General features: G+C 45.9%; 1 protein-coding gene across 5 annotated transcripts in view; it reads right to left on the bottom strand.

Moving 5' to 3' along the window:
* FAM107B (family with sequence similarity 107 member B) overlaps positions 1–20,770 on the bottom strand; it is a 207,999-nt gene that overhangs the window by 9,678 nt on the left and 177,551 nt on the right. For 4 of the 5 annotated variants that reach the window (XM_029617408.1, XM_029617410.1, XM_029617409.1 and 1 more), the window contains one exon: positions 13,476–13,644. In XM_029617408.1, coding sequence (XP_029473268.1) covers positions 13,476–13,644 — 169 coding nt within the window. Of the gene's footprint in view, positions 1–13,475; positions 13,645–20,073; positions 20,196–20,770 lie in introns of those variants that run through there. The other variant, XM_029617411.1, reaches the window with a different exon arrangement.

Genomic DNA, 20,770 nt, shown 5'->3' with positions numbered 1-20,770 from the left:
TAAGTGAGAGCATTTGATTGAGATCATCCATGTAAGTGTGTGACAGAGAGCATGTGTGTGACAGAGAAACTGCTCAGAGAGGTGATGTGTGTATAGGAGAGACAATGGAAGTGAATGGTCAGGGAGAGATGACTGGAGTGTGTGAGAGAGAGAATGTGATTATGGGAATGAGAGGCCTGTGCATGTGTAGAGAGCTTGCATAGGAGTGAGAAACATGGGTGTGTGTGTGAGACACAGCATGGGAGTGGGAAGCCTGTGTGTGTGTGCGCGCGCATGAGAGAGAGAGACTGTTTGGGAAAGTGACTGTGTCTGTGTGTGTGTGTGTGTAAGAGAAAGACTGGTCGGGAGATTGGTGTGTGAGAGACAGAAACTGGTATGCGAGTGTGACTTGTATGTGTGTGTGTGAGAGAGAAAGTGATTATGGGAATGAGAAGCCTGTGCATGTGGAGAGAGCTAGCATAGGAGTGAAAAAAATGTGTGTGTGTGAGACACAGCATGGGAGTGAGAAGCCAGTATATGTAAGATAAAACATGGGAGTGGGAAGCCTGTGTGCGTGCATGAAAGAGAGACTGTTTGGGAAGGTGACTGGTGTGTGTGTGTATAAGAGAAAGACAGGTCAGGAGATGATTGATGTGAGAGATAGAAACTGGTGTGTGTGTGTGACTGGTATGTGTGTGTGAGAGAGAAAAAGTGATTATGGGAATGAGAAGCCAGTGCATGTGGAGAGAGCTAGCACAGGAGTGAGAAACTGGTGTGTGAGAGACACAGCATGGGAGTGAGAAGCCTGGGTGTGTAAGAGACACAGCATGGGAGTGGGAAGCCTGTGTGTGTATGAGAGACTGTTTGGGAAGGTGACTGATGTGTATGTAAGAGAAAGACTGGTCGGAAGATGATTGGTGTGTGAGAGACAAACGTATGTGAGTGTGACTGGTATGTGTGTGTGAGAGAGAAAGTGATTATGGGAATGAGAAGCCTGTGCATGTGGCGAGAGCTAGTATAGCTTATGCTGTGTGAGACAGCATAAGAGTGAGAAGCCTGTATATGTAAGATAGAACATGGAAGTGGGAAGCCTGTGGGTGTGTGTGTGTGTGTAAGAGAAAGACTGGTCGGGAGATGACTGGTGTGTGAAAAACAGAAACTGGTCAGGGGGGTGTAACTGGTATGTGTGTGTGAGAGACAGACAGAGACTGGTCGTGGGCACTAAGGAAAAGGACCATGAGTACAGAGCTTCAGCCACTACTGCTTCTGGCATGTGCTTCTGGCCTGCATGGAAGAGGAGTAGGAGAGCTGCTGGAGGGGGTAAGTAAAGGTGGCTTTTTAAGTTTATTTTTCTTGTGATGTGATGTGTTATTCTGTTCAAAGTTGTCGTGAAACATTTATTCTGCTTGGCTAGTTCTGTTTTCCTAATAGGAGGTGTATTGGTGTTTAGGGCCTGATTTAATATTTGTAGTGTTGCCTTTTCATAGGTAGGGTTGCTCCTGTTTGAGTGTATTCCATAATACAGGTGTAACTGTGTGCGGATTAGTTTATGTGCATTACTGCAGATCCTGGGAGCATGTTAGGTTGGTTCTGTGTATGTGACATGCATTGGTGATAAACTGCTGTCTTTTCTTAAGTGGGGCTATTGAGCATGGTAGTTGGAGTTTGTGTTGCTGTTACTGAGATGACACTAGATCCAGAATATATTTTTTGTAAAGTGAGTTGTACGGGGCATGTCATAATTCTGCTTTACATCCATAATTGTGGGTCAGGGGGGTTCCTGTGGATGAGACCTGTACTTTTACATTTAGCCCTATGATGGTCATGTGTTCAGTGTCATGCATGTGAGAACCATCTGTCAGATGTGTCCCCCTGCTCTACGGTATCCAGCCAATGTGCACCCAAAGTCTCACCAATGAACCAAGGTGGCCCTGCCCCTCCCCCAGCATCCCTGGCCCAGGGATACAACCCGTCCTCGGCACGGCACGGACCCTGAACAGTCCTCGGCCCATTCAGCACAATCCCACATTTCAGGTTCTGTACAAGTACAGGGAGCTGACATTCGGTGGCCTATACTTTGCATTAATTAATTCAATTGTAGATAATGAACTAATGTTAATTAGCAATGTAACTTCTTAGTTATGAGATCTAAAAATAATAAAGGCAACCTTCCTGAATTAAAATCAGTAAAATAGATCTCGATTTATCAAGGCTGTTTTTCCCCATTCAAAAAGCTTTAAAAGGTGGTAAAACCTGTCTTAAAATGTAATGGGCACGGTGCTGAGCGCTGCTGCTCTATTCTACCCGTAGTCACTGAGATTTGCACACACACACACTCACTCCAGCCAGCTATATACACCGGCTCCCAGGACATTTCTGCATTAACAGATACCGGTTTGTGCTAACAGACTAAGGGGATTACGCAAGAAACTTTAGTAAAAACGTTAAGGTGCTCATGTGCATATTAGTGAGCTATTCAGCAAGGCCTTAACGTGCACATCAAAGTGCATAGAAATGTGAGTGTGAGCACTGAAGGAATGTTATGTGCACATAAGGGGTTAGTAAGCTCATGCTCACCCTGCATGCTGTGTGTTGACTGTAATTGGTGTGGAACCGCTATTTAGCAGACGCTCGCTAGCTGGATGCTATTTAACGCCCACCTCAGACTGATGTTAAGGTGAAGCTAACTGGTGTGATCCAGTTAAACTGAGCACGCTCAGTTCTTTTTCTCCTCCTTCCCAGGGCTTCTAAGGATTTACCCCAGGAAGCCCGGCACATGGGGGGGGGGGGGGGGAGATATCTATTAGTATTTTCCAGGGGAGGTGGTGAAAGGAGATCAGAGAATTTCTGAAAAGGAAAATCCAGAGCAAACCACCCCCTCACCCCTCAGATATCCGCTAAGGACACAGAGGAGGAACGTGCAGCCTGCCAGACATACCCAGCGCCTAAATATTCTGCTCTCGCTTCCCTTTTTTACCAAGTAAGGAGTCTCTGTGCTTATGCCAAGCTCTCTTCAAACATAAGGGATAAGCCCAGAGACCCCCTAGAGAAAGAGCAGCAGCTGGGTCTGCCTGGCGAGCTGCACTCTCCTCCTCCTCAGCTTCCTCTGCTGGCATTTAAGCCTTTGTCCATGGCTTCTTTTTTTTTTTTTTTTTTGAGGGACCCAGCCCCATTCCTGGCTAGTCACAAAGGTCAGGGGGGGGTCTCCCCACCCCCACCCCAGGGCAAGTGACTATCCAATGCCCCCCTCAGTTATTCCCCCCACACAAGATGACAAGACTATTTTCACAGGATAACCAGGGGACAAGAGAGAAGAAAAGAAAGTGCTGAAGGACACACAGCAGCACACGTGAGCATTTAAATCTGCCTTTCTGTACACAAGGTCTTCCACAGGAAAAAGATCTATGCCATGGAGGACACAGTTAGCGTGGCCAATGACCCCTGCAGGTGTTCAGGACTTTCTAGAGCTCACCAACTGCTTTGATTTGAATGCAAAGCTGGGAGACCATGTGGTGCGGCCATTGTGATGGGGGAGAATGGTCACAAGCCCGTGCCCTTCGGAGTCACCTCTCATCCCACAAGTAAAAGTGCCCACGTTGCTGTACACAGGGTGGGCAGTTCTGAGATTTCCTTTAATCCTGTAACCATAGATCATTCAACCCAAGGAAAGCCAGTGCAAGGCTCTTCTCATTCTGCATCTGGGCTTCCATAGGCCAGTGCTCCATTAATGTACTGCGGGATAAATTATTCCCAGCAGCACAGCACAGGCATTCACAAGTAGCAGGCCAGGGTAACCAACAGAACAAAGAATTCAAGCAGAGGCACAGTTGCCACTTTTCTTTTTTCGCTGGCAGCGAATCTGAGAGACCTGCACAAACAAACCTTGAATATGATGCTTTGCACAACAGTCTCTCTCTTCCTGGACATGCAATACCTGTATTTCTGGTCTCGGTGTATTAAGGAGCACTAGGCTGTGCGTAAATAGCAACGCACACTGTAGAACTGTTTGCAGAAAGTGTGCTTCTCCCTTCAAACTGATGTTAACCAATGCAACAGTCGGAGGCTTTACGTTTCCTTCTGCTTCTGATCAGAGCAGGAGCAAAGGTACTGGGGCAGGGGTTAATCTATGGAGCTGAACCTGGAGTTTGTGGTGTTGGGGTCCAGTACTCAGCATTTCCACCAATAAAACTATCATTAGCCAACTTAGGCTCCTAACTCATACTTTGTGCACACAACCTTTAGAAGTACAAAGTTTATGCACAGAAATCATAGTTTGGGCGCATTAACCATGATTCATGCCTGCAAAATATTATTTATATGCATAAACTACATTGTGTGCGCTCAAATCATGCTGAAAACATGTTTAATGTGCATGAATCATGCACTTTTTTTTAAACTCCAGAAGCATTAGCAAACCACTAGCTCACTGCATCAGGAGCTGAACTGTTTTTGCACACGCATTAAGGAACTGTGTGCTGCAATTCAGCTCCAGAGTTAATATCAAAAGCTTTGACAATGAGTCAAACAGGAAAAATAAAATCATTCAGCTCTCTTATTTCCTCTCTCAACTTCCGCTCCATCTCTTTAATTCACTACTTAATGTTTCTTAAAAGTCCATCTAATCAGTCACTAAGACAATGAGGGTTTGCCACAGAAGCAAACCAAGGAGAAATTACTACTTACCTGATAATTTTCTTTTCTTTAATAAGGGTAGATCAATCCCCATGAGTGGGTTATGCACCTCTGCCAGCAGATGGAGACAGAGCAAAAGCTCATGTCATGGCCATATAGTCCTGCCCTGCCATCAGCCCACCAGTATTTTCTGGAAAAGGCAAACTGTGTACAAAACTGATTAAACTTGAATTTTACTATTAACAGTCAACCATTCATGTTTCCCAACCAACAGATACACTGAGCTCAGCCAAAAGAAGGAACATACGGGTCGATACTGTAAGGCCGCGGTAGAAACAGTGCGGCAGTGTCAGGCGCACCCTTCCTCCCCGCACGCACAGTTCTCTTCACTAAGTCCCCGATACTCTCTTCTAATTGCATGCAAATGCATGCCGCGGCTGTGAAGCGTTAGGGAAGGGTTATGCCCGCGCAACCCAGGTTACTGTATAGGCGCTTAATACAGCGCCTATACAGTAACCTGGGTGCGCTGGTGCCTGTCATTTCAAATGACAGGTACCAGGAAGTGTAAAAAACAAAATTTTTAAATACCTGTCGGAGGGCCGCATGGGTCCAGGCGGCCGGCGGGATCCGGGGGGCGGGTGGTCGCGTGTTAAATCTAGGCCGGGTCCGCACAGGCGCGCATTCATCCACTGCCGGTGGGGGCTGCCTTCGGAAACCCCCACCGGCAGTGAATGAATGGGCGCCTGTGCGACCCCTGCGATTCGGCGCTCAAGGCAGTCACATGCCGTGACGTCGGGCGTCGTGACGTCACGCCTTGAGCGCCGAATCGCAGGGGTCCGCACAGGCGCCCATTCATTCACTGCCGGTGGGGGTTTCCGAAGGCAGCCCCCACCGGCAGTGGATGAATGCGCGCCTGTGCGGACCCGGCCTAGATTTAACACGCGACCACCCGGCTCCCGCTGCCACCCGCCTGAAACTAACACGCGTCCACCCGCCCCCGCCGCCTGGAACAGTGGATGAATGCGCGCCTGTGCGACCCGGCCTAGATTTAACACGCGACCACCCGGCTCCCGCCGCCGCCCGCCCGCCGCCCGCCTGGACCCACGCGGCCCTCCGACAGGTATTTAAAATTTTTTATTTTTTCTTCTGACAGGTTTTATGTGTCCCACATCATTACATTTTCTCGATCATCTCTGTATCGCTTTTTTTTTTAATTGTGTTTTATTGTGTTTGAGTATCTTAAGCAGTGTCGATGGATTTGTTATTAGACTTACAGTCCTAACTCCTACTAGGGGGAGGCGGTAAACTAACACGTTAAGGCCGCGGCAAAACAGCGGGTTACTAAGGAGATATCAGTGCCCGTTACAGTATCGGAGGGGAATAGCTAATTCCTTCATTATACAGCTAATTCGTTCATTTACATGCTGCGTGCGGAAAGGGTTATGTGTCTATTTTACGAAGCGCTAAGTACGCGTGAAACTGGAGACTGTATCGCTGGATCACCTTACTCGTCTGTATTGTGCGCTCCCAGCACGTTACAGACGGGAAATCTTCAACTGCACGTTACTGTATCGACCTGCTAGCTAGTAAACTTAGGGCTAGAGAAGCCACTTACCAATCTTCAACAAGGAGCCGGAATCATAGCTCACCTGAAGAAAGGCTAACCACAAATTTAAACATTGGCAGCCGAGGGCAGGTCAGCGAATGACCTGCCCGTACTAGAGGAAAGGGAATTATCAGTAAGTAATAATGCCTCCTTCCTTGGCATTCGGACAGGTCAGTCTCAACGAGTGGGATGTACCGAAGCTAATCTCGAGAAGGGTGGGAGGCTGTCAGCGGTCCAATCAATCCCGTTTGCACAAATGCGGCGTCCTCCCTAGCCCTAACATCCAAGTGGTAATGCTTGAAGCAGGTGTGCAAAGATGACCATGCCGCCGCTCGGCAAATTTCAGCAGACGACAACAAGCGAAGTTCCGCCCATGATACCACCTGAGCTCTCGAGGAATGTGGCCTAACCTGTTTGGGCAATGCAACCTTGTTATACTGTAAAGCATCTGTTGCTAAGTTTTGTTTTATGTGAACCGATGAGATGTTCCCAACGTTCATCAGTATATAAAAACCTCTAAATAAATAAATAAACAAACCTCAGCAGCCACATCGGCTGCCATAATGGCTTCCTTAACCCAGTGGGCAATCATTGCCCGCATCGCCGGTGCTCCCTGCTTACATCCACCATGGAGCACAAACAGGCGATCAGACTTCTGAACAGCCTTAGTCATCCCCAAATACTGCAGTAAATGACACTTGACGTCCAAGGAACACAAAAGGCGGTACTCAGCTTCATTTCTGTCCCTGTCCAAAGCGGGAAGGGAAATGGACTGATTCATTCCAAAATCACTTTGGGCAAAGAGGAGGGCACAGTCCGAAGTTGAACTGCACCCAGAGTCATATAGAGAAAAAGCTCACGACCACAAAGAGTATTGCAGCTCAGAGACCCGATGTGCTGAAGAGATTGCTACCAGAAAAGCTATCTTCAAGGTAAGCAGCCGCAAGGAAAGAGTATGCCGCAGTCAAAAAGTTGGACCTGCCAAGAACTCAAGGACCAAGCTAAGATCCCACAGAAGCACCAGAAGTCACAATGGGAGGCAAAGATGCTTAACTTCCTGCAAGAAACAGGACACGTCTGGATGGGAAAACAAAGGCCCTCCAATGTCGTCCGGGTAGATGTGAATAGGTTATTTACTCTTTCGGATAACAGAAGGACTAGGGGGCACTCCATGAAGTTAGCATGGGGCACATTTAAAACTAATCGGAGATAATTCTTTTTTACTCAACGCACAATTAAACTCTGGAATTTGTTGCCAGAGGATGTGGTTAGTGCAGTTAGTGTAGCTGGGTTTAAAAAAGGATTGGATAAGTTCTTGGAGGAGAAGTCCATTACCTGCTATTAATTGAGTTGTCTTGGAAAATAGCCACTGCTATTACTAGCAATGGTAACATGGAATAGACTTAGTTTTTGGGTAGGGAAGGGTTTTGGAAGGGAAATAGAACCAAAAGGTTACTAAGGGCCAAGAGTAACAGATAGGTATGAGAAAAATAAAAGTGCGAAAGCTTGCTGGGCAGACTGGATGGGCCGTTTGGTCTTCTTCTGCCGTCATTTCTATGTTACTTGCCAGATTCTTATGGCCTGGTTTGGCCACTGTTGGAAACAGGATGCTGGGCTTGATGGACCCTTGGTCTGACCCAGTATGTTCTAAACGGCCGAGCCTTTCTCGGCCTGCAACCACTAAATTAAATTTAAGTCCAAGCCACTGAAGGCTACTGGACGGAGGGCACTCTACTGAGGGAGGGACCGCACGGTATCACCTCAGGAGGCAAGCGATGCTACACAGACATCTCATCTCTCTCTTTTCCAACTTTAACTCACAGGCAATCCCGCGCAGGGAAATGCATGTCCACCATCTGCCGGAGACAGAGAATAATGCCGAGGAAGTGAAATTTTAGCTCGTTCATGTTTGTAAGATTCCCGCAGATTGGCGGTGGAAACCTTCTGCATTTCTCTCTTGCAGGAAAATCCATCCTGCACTGGCAGAAAGCCACAGCAGATGCAGCCACATCGGTGGATTTTTCTCTCACTCTGGGTAGATTTTGCTCTAACTGCACCATTTATGAGCTTCTTTGAGTTTAGGAGATAATTGGTACTCCAGGGACATTACACAGTTCTCTCAGATTTTCTTGCAAGTGACATTTTAGGGAGGGTCACACCCCCCAAATGACAACTCTTGTCTCTGAATTCCAGCTGTAAATATATAGATACAAAAATGCTATTCAGAAACATGAACAGAGCACCAGGAAGAGAAGCACGACCTGAGCAAGAACAGATTTTAGATGTCATGAGATTTCTTTTTTCTTTTTAATTCTTAAAGTTTGTCTGGGAATAAATCTGTGTAACCTGTTAGGGTGACCCCTCTGTTTTTACCAGGTGCATCCCCTGGAGGTACCAGGGTGCTATCAGCATCTGTTGCTCACAATAATCCATGAAGAACACTATAACGGTACGGGAAAAAATAGGAAATGTGTCAGCTGTACAATTCAGGGGAACCAGGAGGTGAGGGGAAATGGGTGACTGCGATGTGTGACCATGCCCCTCCCCCGACGTCAACTCTTTGTGCTTCATTTACTATTTTTTCTTTTACGTTTTCTGTTAAGTAACCTTTTTTCAAGTTCCTAACCTTATGCCTTTGTTAACAATTTTATTATAAATGTTCTCTGTATTTGACTATGGAAATATTTTTTCCTGTTTTATGTAAACCGCTATGATTTGCATTTTAATGTAAGAATGTCGGTATATAAAAATTCTAAATAAATAAATAACCTAGGAACTACCGCACAACCTAGTTACAAGCAGAGCCCTGCCCCTTCTCTTTTGGGTGGTGTAGCACCCCTCACCCCCGACTTAGCTCCCCCCCCAGGTGGTTGCCCTTCCTGCCCACCCCTTATGACGGCTCTAGTTCACAGTCAGGCCTCAAGAGTCCAACCTCCTCCTGATTATCTGACAGCCGAGCAGCAGGTCGGGAACCAGGCAAGCTCAGAGTTCAAATCCCGCTGCCACGCCTTGTGACTTCGGGCAAGTCACTTCACCCCCCACTGCCTCAGGAGTGGAGGGTGAAGTGCAAGCCCCCGGGGGCAGGAAAATGACAAGGCGTGAGCCTAATCCAAAATGAATAAGCAACAATCCTGGGGAAGGTGGAAACCCACGTACGTCTGTCACCAGTTCCTCCCCCACTTCCTCTCTCCTCCGGGCCTGAGCTTGAGAGATCGCTGGCCACAGAGTGTGATAGTCAATTTGACAACAGCTGCTGCAGAAACTGCTCACTTTCTGAGTATATTGCACAATTTTGTGTAAAACAAATTAAATTTGGGGGGCCAAACCACACTATTTCCTCTTGCACAAAAAAACTGAAAGAAGCTCTCTGAGGCAACATGAGAAGCCTGAAGATTGCCTGCACACAGGAAAGCGAGCACATTAATATATAAGGTGGTATTAGGGTAAAAACTGAAAGAAGCTCTGATACAACATGAGAAGCCTGAAGATTGCCTGCACACAGGAAGGGAGCACATTAATATATAAGGAGGTATTAGGGTAAAAACTGAAAGAAGCTCTGATACAACATGAGAAGCCTGAAGATTGCCTGCACACAGGAAGGTGAGCACATTAATATATAAGGAGGTATTAGGGTAAAAACTGAAAGAAGCTCTGATACAACATGAGAAGCCTGAAGATTGCCTGCACACAGGAAGGGAGCACATTAATATATAAGGTGGTATTAGGGTAAAAACTGAAAGAAGCTCTGATACAACATGAGAAGCCCGAAGATTGCCTGCACACAGGAAGGGAGCACATTAATATATAAGGAGGTATTAGGGTAAAAACTGAAAGAAGCTCTGATACAACATGACAAGCCTGAAGATTGCCTGCACACAGGAAGGGAGCACATTAATATATAAGGTGGTATTAGGGTAAAAACTGAAAGAAGCTCTGATACAACATGAGAAGCCCGAAGATTGCCTGCACACAGGAAGGGAGCACATTAATATATAAGGAGGTATTAGGGTAAAAAACTGAAAGAAGCTCTGATACAACATGAGAAGCCCGAAGATTGCCTGCACACAGGAAGGGAGCACATTAATATATAAGGAGGTATTAGGGTAAAAACTGAAAGAAGCTCTGATACAACATGACAAGCCTGAAGATTGCCTGCACACAGGAAGGCGAGCACATTAATATATAAGGAGGTATTAGGGTAAAAACTGAAAGAAGCTCTGATACAACATGAGAAGCCTGAAGATTGCCTGCACACAGGAAGGGAGCACATTAATATATAAGGAGGTATTAGGGTAAAAACTGAAAGAAGCTCTGATACAACATGACAAGGCTGAAGATTGCCTGCACACAGGAAGGCGAGCACATTAATATATAAGGAGGTATTAGGGTAAAAACTGAAAGAAGCTCTGATACAACATGAGAAGCCCGAAGATTGCCTGCACACAGGAAGGTGAGCACATTAATATATAAGGAGGTATTAGGGTAAAAACTGAAAGAAGCTCTGATACAACATGAGAAGCCCGAAGATTGCCTGCACACAGGAAGGGAGCACATTAATATTAAGGAGGTATTAGGGTAAAAACTGAAAGAAGCTCTGATACAACATGACAAGGCTGAAGATTGCCTGCACACAGGAAGGCGAGCACATTAATATATAAGGAGGTATTAGGGTAAAAACTGAAAGAAGCTCTGATACAACATGACAAGGCTGAAGATTGCCTGCACACAGGAAGGCGAGCACATTAATATATAAGGTGGTATTAGGGTAAAAACTGAAAGAAGCTCTGATACAACATGACAAGCCCGAAGATTGCCTGCACACAGGAAGGGAGCACATTAATATATAAGGTGGTATTAGGGTAAAAACTGAAAGAAGCTCTGATACAACATGAGAAGCCTGAAGATTGCCTGCACACAGGAAGGCGAGCACATTAATATATAAGGAGGTATTAGGGTAAAAACTGAAAGAAGCTCTGATACAACATGACAAGCCCGAAGATTGCCTGCACACAGGAAGGGAGCACATTAATATATAAGGAGGTATTAGGGTAAAAACTGAAAGAAGCTCTGATACAACATGAGAAGCCCGAAGATTGCCTGCACACAGGAAGGGAGCACATTAATATATAAGGAGGTATTAGGGTAAAACTGAAAGAAGCTCTGATACAACATGACAAGCCTGAAGATTGCCTGCACACAGGAAGGTGAGCACATTAATATATAAGGTGGTATTAGGGTAAAAACTGAAAGAAGCTCTGATACAACATGAGAAGCCTGAAGATTGCCTGCACACAGGAAGGGAGCACATTAATATATAAGGTGGTATTAGGGTAAAAACTGAAAGAAGCTCTGATACAACATGAGAAGCCTGAAGATTGCCTGCACACAGGAAGGCGAGCACATTAATATATAAGGTGGTATTAGGGTAAAAACTGAAAGAAGCTCTGATACAACATGACAAGCCTGAAGATTGCCTGCACACAGGAAGGCGAGCACATTAATATATAAGGTGGTATTAGGGTAAAAACTGAAAGAAGCTCTGATACAACATGACAAGGCTGAAGATTGCCTGCACACAGGAAGGGAGCACATTAATATATAAGGAGGTATTAGGGTAAAAACTGAAAGAAGCTCTGATACAACATGAGAAGCCTGAAGATTGCCTGCACACAGGAAAGCGAGCACATTAATATATAAGGTGGTATTAGGGTAAAAACTGAAAGAAGCTCTGATACAACATGACAAGCCTGAAGATTGCCTGCACACAGGAAGGAAGCACATTAATATATAAGGTGGTATTAGGGTAAAAACTGAAAGAAGCTCTGATACAACATGACAAGGCTGAAGATTGCCTGCACACAGGAAGGTGAGCACATTAATATATAAGGTGGTATTAGGGTAAAAACTGAAAGAAGCTCTGATACAACATGAGAAGCCTGAAGATTGCCTGCACACAGGAAGGCGAGCACATTAATATATAAGGTGGTATTAGGGTAAAAACTGAAAGAAGCTCTGATACAACATGAGAAGCCTGAAGATTGCCTGCACACAGGAAGGGAGCACATTAATATATAAGGTGGTATTAGGGTAAAAACTGAAAGAAGCTCTGATACAACATGAGAAGCCCGAAGATTGCCTGCACACAGGAAGGGAGCACATTAATATATAAGGAGGTATTAGGGTAAAAACTGAAAGAAGCTCTGATACAACATGACAAGCCTGAAGATTGCCTGCACACAGGAAGGGAGCACATTAATATATAAGGTGGTATTAGGGTAAAAACTGAAAGAAGCTCTGATACAACATGAGAAGCCCGAAGATTGCCTGCACACAGGAAGGGAGCACATTAATATATAAGGAGGTATTAGGGTAAAAACTGAAAGAAGCTCTGATACAACATGAGAAGCCCGAAGATTGCCTGCACACAGGAAGGGAGCACATTAATATATAAGGAGGTATTAGGGTAAAAACTGAAAGAAGCTCTGATACAACATGACAAGCCTGAAGATTGCCTGCTCACAGGAAGGCGAGCACATTAATATATAAGGTGGTATTAGGGTAAAAGGTCTGCTCCCTCTTGAGTCACGGAGAAGACACTTTCAGTCATTTAAACAGGTACAAGCACTGTCCCAAAACTGCCCACCCTGGGTGCATGGCAAGGAACAACATGGGAAAGGCAGGAGGGAATAGGTAACGCTGTACGCAGCGTTGCATTTTCAAAACTGTGCGCTTTGTTTTGTGGGAGGAAACGTTATCCACAGGAAACGCAGGCACACATCTCTGCGGGGGTGTTTTCCTGGGGCAGGTCCACTCTGCAGGGAAAAGTGCCCACGGACTTGAAAATGACTCACTACTAGCACAGCTGCTTTCCAGTTCATCCCAGCACTCCCTGAATCCTGCTACACAGGATCCCATTAGTTTAGCTTATAACACACTGCAAGCTCCAATTAAAATCAAAGCAGGTTACAGTTTAGCTTCTGTCGTGGACAGTGTTAGTTTGGGTTAGGGTGGTTACCTGGCTCCATGTCATAAGGAACCGGCTAATCCAGTCCTGGCTTTACCCTACTGCATGCAGGGACTTGTCCCATTGATTTACCTAATAAAAGCAGAACTACAATTGCCTGCGTGCAACAGCTTCGCCTGTTCCTAATGGCACGGAGCCAGGTGGCAACCGAGCTCGGACAGCTGCCCGAGTACTGTGTGCCCCTCACCCATCCTCGCTCAGTAGCCTGGAAGGCTCTCTCCTGGATTCGGTTACCTTTTCTGATTCATTAGCAGCTCGCGATGAAGGTCCTGGTGGTTTCTGGACGTTTTCACAGGGTTAACCATTTTTTTCGGCCTAATAAGCTCTGGGTTGTCTGCCTCTATGTAATCTGGCTCTGCCATGATGCTGCTCACAGTAAGATGAGGCTCCACCTCGGCGTTATCTGCAACACAGAAGAAGCCAACAGCACTGTGTTAAAATAAAATGCACAAACGTCGGACGTAAAATTGTACAAAGTTTTTTTTTCCTCACTCTGAACTTGGTTTTGCAAAAACGTTCATAGTTACATGAAAAAAATAAATCTTTGGAGTTTTTCACAACCCTCCCTGCCTCTTCCCTTTAATATGTTCTGCAAATAACGTCTACAAGTATCACAGTTCAAGAACTGCATGAATTTTTATTTCCAAAAAAAATGCAGGATTAAGGTTAAATGCTACGAACTGGAACAAGTAGAAAGTAATATATTCCAAACATCCTCAGCGCTATTTCTCTGTACTTGGAACTGGAGATGGGACCTGGGGTCTGAATTCATGGTGTCCTGCTTCAATAAGGTGATCACATTATAGGCACCTGTAAGATGCAAATGCTTTTGTCCTTCTCTGTCCATGCATTCTTTTGCCATAAACTCCCCTCGCTAATTCCTTCCAGACTACAAGAGTCACTTCCCTGCCATTATCCATACCCATCTCAAGCTTATCGGAAGCCCAGAAACCACAGCATACAGAGTCATTGGTGCATGTGACAAGAGTAAAAGATCTGATGGAGGCAGTCACGGGACTGACGAGCTTCACAGCAACCCAGAAAGACCCGCAAACATGTCTCCATGGTTCTCAGGCTCCCCTACACGATGATTACCTCTCCCCTTACGCAATGAAATACTATAAAACGCCCTGGTCAATCATTAAACCTAAGCTGCACACTTCCTCACAAGGCTGGATTCATGACATAAATGTTCCAAACCTGGATACGTGGCTCAAGATTCATAACTATTAGAACAAAATTCTCCGTTAAACCTCTGATGACATACTAAAGCAGCCAATCCCATTCATTTCTTAATTTTAACTTATTTGTTTGTACGAGATATTCCATGTTCTTGTAGAGTCCAGAAGTTGCATTTTATAGCTGTAGTAAGACCAGGAAACTAGAAACGGGTGCTCCCAGTCACTCTCTGAACCAGTAAAGAGAGAGCGAGACAAACATGGGAAACACCGAGGAGTAAGGCAATGAAGTTTTTCTCCGTTAAAGATGTATGGAAGTGCCTCCCAGAGGTCCTGGAATTCACAAAAGCATGAATCACGTATCTTTGAGGGGAATGTGTACATACAACCAAAGAGGAAGGAGGATCTGCAGTAGATAGGGAAAAGGAAAAAAGACTAGATGGGTCTTGTGCTCTATTGACAGATGTGGCATTATCTGTTAAAAAAAAAAAAAAGCATGGGGTACTCTATAGACAATACAACACAACAATGTATTTATCACTTACAAAATCCTAACATTTCAGTTCAGTTTACCATGGCCTTGTTTAAGCTCAGATCATCCGGTCAAAAATATGGGATAAAGAATCTTGGATCATCAGGTCCTTCCGAGGAGAACACAGCCCGGACTGAATCCATAATTCCATCCCAATATTAGAATATAAAATATGGAAGAGAGTCCCAACCTGACCACAGGCTCTCCAACAGGGATCCAACATATCAGGGTACATCGCCTTCAGATGAGCCAGGACATAACAGGTATGCAATATAATTCTGTACTCAAGAGAGCGAGAACATTGCCACAGATTAACTCTAGTTTGATCCCAGTCCTCTTCCTCCAACCCTTTAATTCCTTCTCCCAAGCTACTAATCCCCTAAGGGGTTTCAGAGTTTTTGCCCACTGAAGTGCTCTATGAATTCTACTCGGCCATCCCTTTATTATTATTAATAAAAGTCGCATTCGCCAGCATAGTTGGATTATGAATTAAAAACGCCTTGATAGTTGGACAACATGCTACATCCCTCAATTGTAGAAACGCAAATAGAGGAAGTGTGTCCAAATCAAAGTTTGCCAGGAACAAAACGTTCCATGCTCAAAAAGCTGTGAGACTTACACAGCATTTCATGGACCCTTGGGGACCATAATTTAATAAGCTCATCATACCCTAAGATTGGAGTAACCCCTAGAAGGCATGGCCGTCCTACTGGCTTGAGGTACTCCCACCATTTCCTAGTAGCCAGACCCAAACGGACCACCTGCCCCAAACACTCAGCTCTCTACACTCAAATTCGATCCAATGCTGGAATGGATCAGGGTTCTCTCCTATTACTTGAGGGAATCATTGAATATAAAAAACTAATCTTCTAAATTCAATAATTAATGAAAACAAACTTATTAAAATATAATCACAAAAATGAAATATCAAATGTACAGTGAACTGAACTTAATACATATAGGGCTGGATTTTAAAAGCCCTACGCGCGTAGGGTGGGCTACACGCGATGCGCGTCTAAGTCCTGGGACTTTACAATAGGGGCAGGTGCAGAGCCAGAGGCCTCCGGCACAGCGGCCATTTGCCGCTGTGTTGGAGGATTGCAGGCCGGCAGGCTGCCCCTATTGTAAAGTCCCGGGACTTTACAATAGGGGCAGGTGCAGAGCCAGAGGCCTCCGGCACAGCGGCCATTTGCCGCTGTGTTGGAGGATTGCAGGCCGGCAGGCTGCCCCTATTGTAAAGTCCCGGGACTTTACAATAGGGGCAGGTGCAGAGCCAGAGGCCTCCAACACAGCGGCCATTTGCCGCTGTGTTGGAGGATTGCAGGCCGGCAGGCTGCCAGTGCACGCAAAAGATAAGATAAAGGCCGCGGGTGTCAGAGCACGCAAGATGCACTAGTGCGCACCCCCTTGCATGCGCCGACCCCTGATTTTATACGTGTGCGCGCCGGGTAGCCTCTGGCCCTGCCCCTTTTGTAAAGCCCCGGGACCTCTGAGAACTCGTTCCCACACGTGCACTCATACCTGCAAACACAGCCTCACAGAATGCCAGACTGGTAAATCCCAGCTCAATGTTTGCGTCCCTCCTCCCAGTATTTCCAGTTGATGAATTACTGCCCAGTGTTACAAACTGACCTGCGACATTCCATGTGATTCCCCCACTCAGGACATCTCTTTTCAATCTGGCATTTCTGTAACTGCAAATAGGTCCTAATGTATAGACGGTGTACAATCGCAGCCCAGGCCGCACAGAAGGGGGCATCAGAGTCTGCATCGCCCCCGCTGAAGGAGGCAACATCACTGGCCAGTGCTGGCCAAACATCGGGGGGGGGGGGGGGGGGGTGTCTTTGGCCCACCCTGATGTATCTGTGGGAGGGGGCAAAAGGGGGCGGAATAGTTGTCATTGGCACTGAGAGTAACTGAAGTAACATTATCAGCCCACGGGGCAAAAGGGGAAGATGAGGTTTCTGACTCACTCTCAGGCCCAGCACACAGGGTAACCCAAAGGAGAGGGTGACAGCATTTACATGTGACGAGCGCCATTACCCCAATGCAAAAAAGTCAGTGTGCCCGATGTGCACTATTTAACGCCGCTCGTCAAGGGTTTACCTAAAAAAATACTGCTTTTCTGTGGTTCCTCAGACTTCCTACTGTCACGATGCTAAGATCTACTCATTGCGATGATTAAAAATTAGTAAAAAAAATGAAAGGTTTGATGAAAAAAAGTCTGGGGGCACACAATATACAAACACAATACACAGGCTCCAAGCCCTTTATATCGTGCCGGTAAATTAACTGCGGTGGGATACGCCGGATGCTTGCATTGAGCGTCTTTTTCCACGTCTCCTGGGCGCCCGATGCTTCGGAGCGCTAGGGGGCGCACAATGTATCCGGAGCGCGGCAGCTCATTAGAAGGTGGACATGCGTTTGGTTTATGCGTGTGATAGTGCATCGACCCCGCTGTGGGGGGAGCTGGTGGGACTGCATTCGTGCATGGGGAGGGCTAGAGAGAGAGACTGATAGAGGTGGGGGCGATGGTTACAGAGAGTGTGTGGGGGGAGGTGATTTACACCAGCATCCTGATTTATGACAGGGTTGGGGCTCTCAAAATAATTTTGCCAAGCCTACCCCCCCTCCCCTAAAATGGCTCGTCCATCTGGAAAGGCTGCAGACCCCTGACACAGATCATAAGCTCCTTAGTACATAAATGATCTTTCTCCTATAGCACTTTGTATACGTATGGCAGCATCAAATTATAATTACTGCCGTTGGAACAGGCACATAAGAAATTGCCATACTGGGTCAGACCAAGGGTCCATCAAGCCCAGCATCCTGGCGTGCACCCACAGTTTTACACTCCTCTTGTACAGGAGCTGAAAGCAGACCCACATTGCAAGTCCCAGCCGTGGCACCGTAAGGATTCAGATAAACTGAAGTCCGAGCAGGGCACAGAAGGTGCTTGGTTGTGTCGGCAGCTTTATAAGAACAAGCTGGATGGTGGGGCCTGCACACAATTAGCCTGCAAATGACAGGCTGGAACCGCTGAGTTTTATTTCAAGTGCTCTTCAGAAGAGCTCAAAATAAATCTGAAACCCATCAGACTGAGTTTACGAACATGCATGCTCCCAATGCAACTCTCCGGCAGCACTTTAGAGAGGAGAACGTGTCAGGGAAATGTTTCTAAAGCAGCCAGCGTCCATATCAAAGCCTCAGAAGCAAAACGTCAGTCAGCAACTTCACAGCCAAGTGGAGCAGCAGAAGGGACCCAGAGCCGCCCAGCCCTGGAAGCTCGAAGAGAAAAGTCAGAACCTTTAATAACCCCCAAAGCAGAGAAACTGCAAAGGAGGTTTCCAGTCTGTGAGGAAGTTAGGCCTTGCCTTCACTCTCTCAGAAAGGTCTGCTCCATGCAAACATTAAGAAAATCAAAAATAACCTACTCATGCCTTTCTCTCTCTTCTCCTAGTTCCATTACCCCTGTTCACTGTAACTTCATTTCCAATGCACGAGTTTTCAGTTTTATGTTATCCTGCACTCCTTGTTCAAATGTAAACCGGCATGATGTGATCTTATCATGAATGCCGGTATATAAAAAACCTAAATAAATATTCTTATTTTCAAAGAGAGAGACTGTCGCTTCTTTAAAAGGTGACGTGAAGAGCAGCACAAGCAGCTGTCGGCAAGGCCACTCTCCTTCCCGCAAGGCGGAGAAATCCGCCCCTCGGAAAAGGAAGGTGCAGCCTGAAGGGCACCGCAGGAAAGGGAAAGCATTTCCTAAAATCTTCTCAAGTCTCTGGTCTTCCAGAGTCAGGGCACCCCCAGAGAGCAAGCAGCAAAGATTCTGCACGGCTCGGGGGGGGGGGGGGGGGGGGGGGGGGGGGGAATTAGTGCAAAAACGGAGGATCACGTCAGCCCATCCAGAAATATCCAAGTCAAAGAAAGCCCAGAGAGTTGGAGACCACCCCAAGGAAGGAGCTTTAGTAGTCCTGGAAACTTGCATGCGTAATTAGCATTGTAACCCAGTTATTTTGTAGGATTACTTTTAATTGCTTTACCACCAATCTTCTAAAGAAATGCTTCAGGGTTGTGTCCTTAAATTACAGAAATGAATTCCAGTAGACCACCTGCAAGATTTTATTCAACAAATCTTTGGTTCACCAACTGTCCTTGTTACCTCTACAAGATAAACGTGGCTACACAGCCAGCCTACAGTGGTGGTGGTGGTGGGGGGAAGAGTTTGATCCTACTCTGAGGTCGAGATGGGAGGAAATGTTTGCATCCCATGGCACCCAAGATGCCAGTAAATTTACCAGCTGGCTCCAGATTCGCCCAACATGGTTGATCCACTCTTGGGGTTTCCCCATTACATGCAGGGACTTGTCGAACCGTTCTTAGGGAATGCATTACAGAAATCTGAACTACAAGTCCCTGCATGCAATGTTGTAAAGCCATCACTGGATCAAATCTGGTGTCAAGGAAGCCATGGAAACCATGCAGGAGTGTGGCACATCTCCAGGATGGAGTATCCCTTCTCTCTCACGGATGTGCATTCAACACCACCATTTTGCATGCTGCTAACAACCCATTTTACAATGCATACTTGGCTAAGCAAATTCATAACCACCTCACAAATATTCATAACAAGACAACGTTATGTGCACAATTTATGAGGTACACATCAAAGAGAGAAAATTATAGTAATAACCATCATCTAGGCAACGAAAAAGAAAAGCAGATTACTTGATTTTATGCTAGTGAGAAATATGGTGAGCATTGTGCAGGGCAGCGTTTCCGCCCATGACTTTTTATTTAGGCTTTATAGCAAGCTCATTTAGAAACCTTTGCCTGTGAAATTATAGGAATGTCTCTCGACCCTTTGATTTCCCCTTCACGAGAGGCAGCACTGCCCACATCTGGCTCGATAAGCAAGAGAGGAGAACTGGAGTGAATAACCAGCCTGAAGACAGCATCCCATATAGACAATGGGGCAAGAGTTTTATAAATTAGAGTCAGAGCTTCAAAACATTTATTTCCAAAACCTTTGGTCCATGTGCCAATAGTTATTTTCACATTTTTTAAATGGGACCAAAACAGTAACCACATTTTGTAAAAATAAAAACCTCCTTACCCCTTTCCTGCCGTCCGCCCAAAGCTCAAAGGAATTTACTGAGTGTCTTCAGCCCTCTCCGTGGCGTGCAGCACTGCCAGCGGTGTCTTTCTCATAATGGATGAGGAAAGCGAGCTTTTCACAATACCATGCAAACTAATTGCTTCATTCTGCCTTGGTATAACTGCCTGAGCAATTGCATTCACATCTGGTTTCCAAAGGTGCAGAGACCATGCAGCATGCTGAGCAGAGGCCCAAATCCAGCTGAAGTGCATGTGATAGATCTTTAATCACGTCCACATTCTATGAAAGAAGCAACCATTACCTTAATTCATAAGGAAGGGAAGCTCATCTGATGGAGCCAGATCTCTTCCTTAGAAAGTAATAAGGAAATGAATCTTAAGAAACACCATGCTAGGTCACACCGTCGAGCTCAGCATCCTCTCTCTGACAGTGGCCAATCTGGATCATAAGTATTTATTTACCCGGCAGATCCCAAAAAGTAGATCAAGTTCTTGATGCTCACGTCCATGGATAGTGATGGCTTTCTCTAGTCTACCTGGCTAGTAATGTGTTACGGACTTTTCCTCCAAGAACTTGTCCCAGACACTTTTAAACCCTAAGCTAGTCTCCTTGACCATGTCCTCTCGCACCAGATTCCACAGCTTGATTGTACTTCCTGGAATTTGGTTTGAATCTGCTGGTAGTTAAGTTTCAT

Source organism: Rhinatrema bivittatum, chromosome 9, assembly GCF_901001135.1.
Source record: "Rhinatrema bivittatum chromosome 9, aRhiBiv1.1, whole genome shotgun sequence".
NCBI lineage: Eukaryota > Metazoa > Chordata > Amphibia > Gymnophiona > Rhinatrematidae > Rhinatrema > Rhinatrema bivittatum.
This window is presented reverse-complemented; position numbering and strand designations above follow the sequence as displayed.